This window comes from Otolemur garnettii, unplaced genomic scaffold (assembly GCF_000181295.1).
Source record: "Otolemur garnettii isolate 467f Iridium unplaced genomic scaffold, OtoGar3 scaffold00015, whole genome shotgun sequence".
NCBI lineage: Eukaryota > Metazoa > Chordata > Mammalia > Primates > Galagidae > Otolemur > Otolemur garnettii.
The window spans coordinates 29,566,676-29,575,958 of NW_003852410.1; the positions used below are offsets into that span (position 1 = coordinate 29,566,676).

The window sequence follows — 9,283 nt, forward strand, 5'->3', positions numbered from 1 at the left end:
CCTCATTGTTGTTTGGCGGGTCCAGGCTGGGGATTCGAGCCCGCCACCTTAGGTGTACGTGGCTGGCGCCTTAGCCCGTTGAGCTATAGGTGCTGAGCCAGGTTGATGATTTTTATAGTCTTCTCTGTCTTTGCTCTATTTTCCAAATTTTCTATAAGAAATATTATTTTTAAAATTAGGAAACCATAACAAAATTATTTTTTAAAGGATTGAATAAACAATTTATTCCCATTTTTCTTACAATGCCATAAGGAAGATTTAAGAATAGAAAGATGTTTGTGCTTCATGAATTTGGCTTAACTGGTTTCAGTATAGTCCTTTCTCCCTCCCTTGCTCCCTCCCTCCTTTTCTTTCACTCACACCAGATACTGTGGCAGGAGCTAGAGATCCAGGCCTAGCATGTTATCTGGCACACAGAAGCCAGGCCCATGATACATTTTTGTTGGATGGATGGATAAACTAATGGACAGATAGATGGGTGAGTTTGGTGGATGGATGAAGGTCAACCAGCCAAATTTACAGATTCCATCTCCAGGAGAATTTTGATGATGGGATCTTGAGCTATTGCTCATTGCATTGTAGATTCTCCTCTATAGGATGGATTCCCAGAGGTGCCAAGGAGACCCAAGGGAAGTGGAAATTAGGAATTGCTAGAGATGTGAGGCTCAAAAGTGTTTGTTAAGCAAGGAAAGGGATTGTAATCAGGAAATCTGGAGACTGAACTCTCTACTCAGGAAAGAGAATCTGATCTGAACCCAGGGTTTGTATTTGCCTTGCACTGGTGGGTCACACTCACAAAAGGGACCTTGACCTTTGAGGAGGAACAGTCATAAGAACATGCTGATTTCCTTGGTTGTTGAGTATAGTGATCAAGAAGGGGCTTTGTAGTGTAGAGAATTATCTCGTATTTACTTGGTGTTCAAATTACCAAACCTCAGTGAGCCTCAGAGTATCAACTACTCGGTGGGGATATTAAAAGGACTGATGTCGAAGGGGTATCATAAACATTAATGAATCAATGATAAAAGCCAACTTTTGTGAAGCCCTTCCTATGTGCCAGGCACTGTATTTTATATAAGACACTCATTTAACTTATATTAAATAACTTAGAAATGTGCCTGTCATGTTCTGCTAAATTTTGACCATCATCTCTTCCCCTACAACTTTCCTCACCAAGAAGTTTTCCTTCTAAAATAACACTACAAATTTTTAAATTATAAAGATATAAAGTTTTAAAGTTATATATTTTTTATAAATTATAAAATAATTCCATTAAGTGAAAAATAATCATTATGGACTATTTTGAAAACATAGAAACATGTAAAGAGGGAAAAAAATCACCGTTATCCTGTCACTGAAAGACAACAGGTGTTGACATTTGGGTAATTTTCTTACAGGTGTCTTTTCTTGTGTAAAAATAAATACATAAGTCTGTATGTATTAATATTTTGCAGCATGACCATTGGTTTTTGTATTCTGCTTTTAAGTTAGAAACATTTCCCATGATGTTTATATTCTTTTAAAATGACCGAGCGAGGTGGCTCACACCTGTCATCCTAGCACTATGGGAGACCAAGGCTGGCGGATTGCTTGAGCTCACAAGTTCAAGATCAGCCTGAGCCAGAGCAAGACCCCATCTTTAAAAATAGCTGGGAGTTGTGATGGGCACCTGTAGTCCCAGCTACTTGGGAGGCTGAGGCAAGAGGATCACTTGAGCCCAGGAGTTTGAGGTTGCCGTGAGCTATGACGCCACAGCACTCTACCAAGGGCAGCAGAGTGAGACTCTGTCTCAAAAAAAAAACAAAAACAAAAAAATGACTTTTAATGCTATGTAATAATCTATCTTGTGTTTGCAACATAGAAACACTAGGATCCCATATGCTGAATGCCCCCACGGTCACCAAGGGTTGGTCTGTTGCCTACCCTGAAGGAAGGTCTGCCGTGTTTTTCCCCACTTGGTCCTTCTCACTTTTCAGGGACTATTCAAATAGCACATGCTCCTTGGAGCCTGCCCTAATAATTACTCCAGAAATAATTATTAATAATTATTCCTCCACATTTCCACAGCTTGTGACTCTGATTTAGCACAAAATTAATTTGCCTCACATTATAGGTAGTTGTTGCCATTTGTCTCTCTTGGGGATTTTAACAGTTAGTATAGTGGGCTTCACAGTCACACAGTCCTGAGTCCAAATCCTGGCTCCACCACTTATCCTGGCTGTGTGCCTTTAATCTAGTCACTTAACCACTCTGGGCTTGGTTTCCATCTATGTTTAATGGGCTTATAATTATAGTCATGTCATAGGGCTGTTGTGAGACTCAGAGTAGGTTATCAATAAATGTCAGCTTTACAATTACTGTGATTATAGTCACACCTCTTTATTTCTGGAGTATCCAGCCTGCTGCCTTTGCTTCCTAAAGGCTTAATAAGTATTTATTTATTATTATTATTCAAGCAGAGCCAAAAGGTAGGATGTGAGGGAGTCATGATTGTGAGCTCTGGACTTAGATGCTGGGGTTCAGATTCTGCCTGGGTCACTTTGTAGCTACATGCTGGACAATTTACTCTACTTTTCCTGAGCCTCAGGCTCCTTGTCTTTAAAATAGACATAATAAAAGCACCAACTTCAGGGATTCCTTCATTTAGTACAGTGAAGAAATTAGATCATTTTAACAAGCACCCAATATAATACTTAAAACACAGTAAGTGCCCAATAAAAGGTTTTTATTATTTATGGCAACTGGCCTCAAACCCCCAGGAATTCTCTCTCGGCAGGTCATCAAACGCTGTGACATCATCCTCCTGATGGAAATCAAGGACAGCAACAACATGATCTGCCCCATGCTGATGGAGAGGCTGAATGGGTAAAGTGGGGGCAGGGTGGGCCTGGGCACTTGGGGTTGCGTGCAAGGACATCTGAAAAGCCACAGGAACTGAAAGTAGTGTGAGAGCCTGCACTTGACCACCAGGTCACACGGCTGACGCCGCCTAGGCTTCCAACTCCCTTAGCCATGGTCCTGAGAACTTTCAACTGGTCTGTTTTAATATGATAAAGCAGAATAGGGGAGGAAGCTGGGGAGCCAGGACAGACAGAGAAGAGAACAAAGCAGACAAGAGGCCGAGCTAAGAAATATTGTTAGAAAGAGTATGTTGGGGGAAAAGAAAAATCAAGTAATAGAACTATTGCCAATAAAAAAAAAAGATTGAAACATAGAAGAAAGGGTCAATGACACTGGAGTATTATGCAACTGTTAAAAATCATGCTTACTGGCTCGGGGCCTATAGCTCAAGCAGCTAAGGTGCTAGCCACATGTACCACCAGAGCTAGTGGGTTCGAATCCAGCCCAGGCCTGCCAAATAGCAATGACAACTACAACCAAAAAATAGGTGGACATTGTGGTGGGTGCCTACTTGGGAGGCTGAGGCAAGAGAATCACTTAAAACCTAGGAGTTGAAGGTTTCTGTGAGTAGTGATGCCATAGCACTCTACCCAGGGAGACAGCTTGAGGCTCTGTCTCAAAAAATACAAAAAAAAAAACATGCTTACTACAAAGTAAGTTAAAGCTAAATATTCCCTCATCGAAAGGTAGCTGCAATATTTTGAAAAAACAAGTTCAAAATTGTAGGCAAAACAGCCTATGTTACTGGCCACATTACATGAATAAGGGTGTGTTTGTGTTTGTGAGGATCTAGAAGAAAGACTGGAAAGATGTGCTCCAAACTATTCATAGTAGAAGTTTCTGAGAGGTATGATTGGAGTGCCAGTCATTGGACGGGGTCAGTAAAAGGTGAGGCCTCCTTACTTTTTTTAAATAATACTTCTGTGTAATTTGAATATTTTGTAATAGGGCCAAATTAATTTTATAATTTAAAGAATAATAAGGACAAAAAAAGTAATGTCCTCGAATTATTTTTTTTTGTTTTTTTGTTTTTTGTTTTTGAGACAGAGCCTCAAGCTATCACCCTGGGTAGAGTGCTGTGGCATCACAGCTCACAGCAACCTCCAACTCCTGGGCTCAAGCGAGTCTCCTGCCTCCACCTCCCAAGTAGCTGGGATTACAGGCGCCCGCCACAACACCCAGCTATTTTTTGATTGCAGCCGTCATTGTTGTTTGGTGGGCCCAGGCTGGATTCGAACCCGCCAGCTCAGGTGTACGTGGCTGGTGCCTTAGCTGTTTGAGCCACAGGTGCCAATCCCCTCAAATTTTTTTTTAATTTTTTTCCCTCAAATTATTTTTAATAAATTTGGGCTTGGCGCCTGTGGCTCAAGTGGCTAAGGCACCAGCCACATACACCTAAGGTGGTAGGTTCGAATCCAGCCCAGGCCCGCCAAACAACAATGACGGATGCAACCAAAAAATAGCCGGGCGTTGTGGTGGGCGCCTGTGGTTCCAGCTACTTGGGAGGCGGAGGCAGGAGACTCGCTTGTGCCCAGGAGTTGGAGATTGCTGTGAGCTATGATGCCATAGCTACCCAGAGCGACAGCTTGAGGCTCTGTCTCTAAATAAATAAATAAATAAATTTGGGTGATTTATGATTTATAGTCTTTCTTAAATTATTTATTTACTTATATTCCAAAATATAAATTAAGGAGGTATAAGTGTTTTTGCTACAAGAACATCTTACAAAAGGCGTGAGTTAGGGCTATATTCTTTCTTAAAGAATGATCAGATCTACCCACCTGCAAATCACCCCAGAATGAGTTAAAAATATACATTCATGGGCCCCTGGTCTATTGGGTGAGAAGATCTGTGAGAGGGAAACTTGTGTTTTAACAAGCTTCCCTATTGATTCTGATGCACCCTAATGTTTAAAGGCTTCCAATGTAATTTCTGTTTTGTAGATATAAGATTAAACAACAAACTAGAGTACACAATATATACCATGTTAGCTGGATCACATTTTTAAAACAATGTGAAAGATTCAAAGGAAATGCACCAAATTGTTGATGGTGCCTATCTCAGACTTTAAATGTCATTTTTTTGTATGTATTCTCTATATTTTCCAAAATTTTTACAGTGAGACTGATAATATTCCCCCTTTTTCTCATAAAAATTTTCAAACATGCTTAAAAGCAAAGAGAAAATTAGAATAACCAGCCACGTATCTACTCCCAAGATTTAACAAATAATAACATCTGGCCATTATTTTACTTGAATCATTAGAAAAATGCACATCGTTTGTTAGCAATCCAGACTCATTAGGCCAGGGCGTGCAGGGAGCAGCTGTGAATTCACATCTCAATACAGAGGGCCGCTTAGGCTCCCTGCCCCTTCTCTGGGTCTCAGTTTTTCATCTGAAAATTAAAGTAATAGAGCTGAGCTTTTCTTCTGAGCCTCAGCAAGTCTTCTTTCTGTGGATCTGACCTCTGACAATGAGCGAAGTTGTGTAGCACAGGGTTTGGGAGTCCATGCTCAGCTCAGACCCCCGGGGTCAGGATGCAGCTATGCCATAAGCTTGGGCAAGTGATGAGCTTCTCGGTGTCTTATTATCTTCATTATTAAATTGGGGCTGGTAATAGAACAATCTTCCTGGCATATCACAATAATGAAATCATGCATGCAAATGTTTGAGCAGTGCCTGGCACATGGGGGGGGAGTGTCAATAAATGCTAGTGGTATCTATCACTAGTAAAAGGAAGGGACTTATAAAGGCAGGGGATGGTCCAGGGGGCCACATGTAGCAGCTATCATTGGTACCCTGACTACAGGCCAGATCTCCAGTGAATTGATTTGCATGTGCTATTTTACCTGCTCCCCAGAGCAGCCCTGGGGGTAGATACTATTTCTGCTTCCCCATAGCTTAGGGTACTGAGGAATAGAGAGGAGGGACCTGCCCAAGGTCACCCAGCCAGTAAATGGCTGACCCTACCTTTGAACTTGGGTCATATCTGGCACAGAGAGGGGGGACCTGTCCAAGGCCACCCAGCCAGTAAATGATCATGTCCGACTCCAAATCCAGTGCTCTATTCACAGCCTTCTCAGACTTCTTTAGCATGGCACCAGTGACTGAGAGGACAGGTGGGCTCCAGGCAAGTCTTTCCCCCAGTAGTGTCTTGGTGCTCTCCAACCTGTCTAGACTGTGTCATGGAATCCAGGCAGAGCCAAGCCTGTTTGTCTCTCTCAGTCACCTCGCAGCTGAGTCACCACAAGCAATTCTCCAACATAGGACTTAGCAGGCTAGATTCAGAATGGGGCCAGCCTCCCCAAGTGGAAAGCCCAAAAGAATCTATTGTCCACACTCCTGGGGCCCCAGTGGCTGGGTCTTCCTTAGATGAATGCGTTGGAAGTCCCAGAAATTTCTGTAGGGTCTAAGTTGGCCCCTAAATTGGCTTATTTCCAACTGAACCTGAGAATATGCACAGCTTCAGACATGCCCTAAATCTTTTGTGGGCAAATAGAATGAAACGTGTCAGGCTCTGCCCAGAGTGGACTTATCAGCAGGTTTAGCAGACACACATGCACACATAAAGACTCCAGTTTCTCTGGTCTAGGTGAGAGGCAAGGTCAGTGGAACTTCATGGCTGAATCCCCAGCCCCCGGGATGTAAATAATGATTTGAAATTATAGTCCCAGGACTTGTGAAAAAATGCCTGGTGATTTTCAGAGGTGATGGAGGCAGCGCGGAGGGAGGATAAATGCTCAGGAGTGATGCCTGGATGCAGATGGGTAACCTGATGATGGTTATTCTACCAGAAAGTATGAACTGCAGGCCCAGCCATGGGTCAGCCAGAGCTGGGTCTGGAGCTGATTCTGGGCCTGAATGATCTTCTATGGTCTCAATGGCCTCCCACAAGTGCAGGCCAAAGCATGTGTTGCATGAATTGATCGGGCCGGAGTCGCAGAGGTAAGACCAGTGGTCAGAATGTCTTGGAAGAGAAGGGGGCTATAGCTCTCTCAGGCATGCAGCAACTCTAGTTTATTTCTTATTTACTTATGTACCCTAACTATAAAGCATTCTGCATGTACACACATAATCTTAAATTTACAACACAATAAAGTTACAAAAAGTCAGGAGCCTTATTTATCTCTTTTTGCTTCAAGGAACAAAGTATTCATCTGTAAAGAATAGACGTAATCTTTAACTTAGAAGCACAATAACCTTGTCTTGATTTACCGCTACTCAGGTTTCTTCCAGGAAATTCCTGACCACAGTATACTCTGTTTTCAGTGCTAAATTAGTTTTCTAACCTCTCCGGAGGGTCTTCAAAAGAATATCCCTTCCTGCAGACTTTGAGACAGTTTCAATCAAGAACAAAGTTATGGGGCGGCACCTGTGGCTCATTGAGTAGGGCGCCGGCCTCAAATACCAAGGGCGGCAAGTTCAAACCTGGCCCCTGCCAAAACTGCAACAACAAAAAATAAATAAATAAAACTCACTACCTACCTCTATTTAAAAAAGAAAAGAACAAAGTTATGGCAGCCTTTAATGTGGCTTGGCTATAGCAAGTGGGTTTGGGGTAAGTTAGATGTTGATTCAAATCCCAGGTTTGCATTGTAAACTAGAAAAGGGGATACTGTAAAAAGAAGTACTAACCTCACGAGGCAAGAAATAATGGCTGTAAAGATCCTGGCAGATGCTATACTTCAGTTAATGGTGGCCCTTTCCTATTGGAATCAAAGATTATGGATGAACAGCAGCCCTTCCATGTGCTATCAGTGGGTAGATGGAGGCGGCCTGGAGTAGGAAAATGTATATAGTAGGGAATGTTTATTCTTTAACATGCACTGTGAAACTTTATATTTTCTAGAAATTCAAGGAGAGGTATAACATACAGCTATGTTATTAGCTCTCGGCTTGGAAGAAACACCTATAAAGAACAATATGCCTTTCTCTACAAGTAAGTATAATCTATATTCCTGGGAACATGGTCCACTAATAAGTTATGAATTGAATCAAAATGCCTATCTTTACTTTAAAACCAGACTTTGATCTCTAATTAGTTCTCAGTGTTGATCAAAACTGGGACTGATGCAAAGTATTAACTCTTCAAACTAAAAATCACAAGCATCCTCCTACCCCTCAATTTGTTGGTTGGCTCAAGGGTTGCCTGGGTCCTGGCCCACAGCTGGAAAGCTGAGCTGCCCGTGCAGCTGACTCCTGAACTTCATATTCTTGTCTTCTTCCTACTAGTAATTTGTTTTAAGTCTGAACATTAACCTGTGGGTGCCCCAGATAACTAGAATGGCTCAGGATTTTTAGCTCTCAAGGGGCCCTGGCTGTTGAGAAGGGTTGACTCAGTCTTGTTTTCAGGCAAAAGATACCTTCCTGCCCGCGAGTCTTCTCTGGAGGCTAACAAAGTCATGGGAACTTACATCTCTGCTTCTTGGAAGAAGAAAACAACGGACTCAACAAGAGGGCTTCCTTTTCTCTCTTCCAGGGAACAACTGGTGTCTGTGAAGAAAAACTACCTCTACCATGACTATCAGAATGGAGACACAGATGTATTTTCCAGAGAGCCCTTTGTGGTCTGGTTCCAGTCACCTCATACTGGTGAGATACACAGGCCCTTCTTGTCCCTGACCTCCCCGGCAGCCCATGAAAGGGCAGCAGCCCTGGGAATGAGCACAGGTTTATGCAGCGTCTTTAGGGAGGCGTTAGGTTGGAGATGACAGTGCATTGCACCTCCTAATGCCTGAATGTATGGGACGCAGGTCAGTTTGATGACACCGGTCTTGCTCGTTAGAATGTGGTAACTGAAGGGCTCCCTGGGCTGGGAAATACTCTCTGAAATCAATGGTAGCTCCACTCTCTTTGGAACATTTAGGCTTACAAACATTATTTACCACAATTCCTGGGTCCCTGCCAAGTACAACTCTTCCTTCATTCTTAAAAATCCTAAGGGATGGCTAGCAAAGGTGAACCCCCTGCCTAGATGCTCACCCTCCCTCTAGAAGCCACAGGCTGCAGGGAGAAAGGAAATCCAGCTGTGTTGCTCCCTGAACTGTCCCAATAGTACTGAATTGGCCCCTGATTAAGGGCCGGCTCCTGTAGTCCCACATGGTAGGAAATGGGAGTGTCTCCACTTTATACTCTGTATTTGAGAAAACAGAGATTCAGAAAAGTGAAGTCAGTTTCCTAGTCATTCAGCTATTGAGAGGGATGAGCTAGGATTGTAACCCCAGCTACCACCTCAGGAGCCCATGCTCTTAACCAGTTTGTATCACTTAAGGAAAAGTCAAGAGTTTGGTTTGCAGATTGCAGCTACATAGAATCAAGTTTTTTTTTTTTTTTTTTTTTTGAGACAGAGCCTCAAGCTGTCCCCCTGGGTAGAGTGCCGTG

The 9,283-nt window shown here is 42.8% G+C and overlaps 1 protein-coding gene across 1 annotated transcript in view; it reads left to right on the forward strand.

The window, feature by feature from the left end:
• The window catches only part of DNASE1L3 (deoxyribonuclease 1 like 3), a 23,351-nt gene that overhangs the window by 3,580 nt on the left and 10,488 nt on the right, over window positions 1-9,283 (forward strand). Inside the window, exons 3-5 of the mRNA XM_003785544.3 lie at window positions 2,777-2,865; window positions 7,752-7,841; window positions 8,382-8,494. Of these exons, the coding sequence (XP_003785592.1) occupies window positions 2,777-2,865; window positions 7,752-7,841; window positions 8,382-8,494 (292 nt within the window). The remainder of the gene's footprint in view (window positions 1-2,776; window positions 2,866-7,751; window positions 7,842-8,381; window positions 8,495-9,283) is intronic.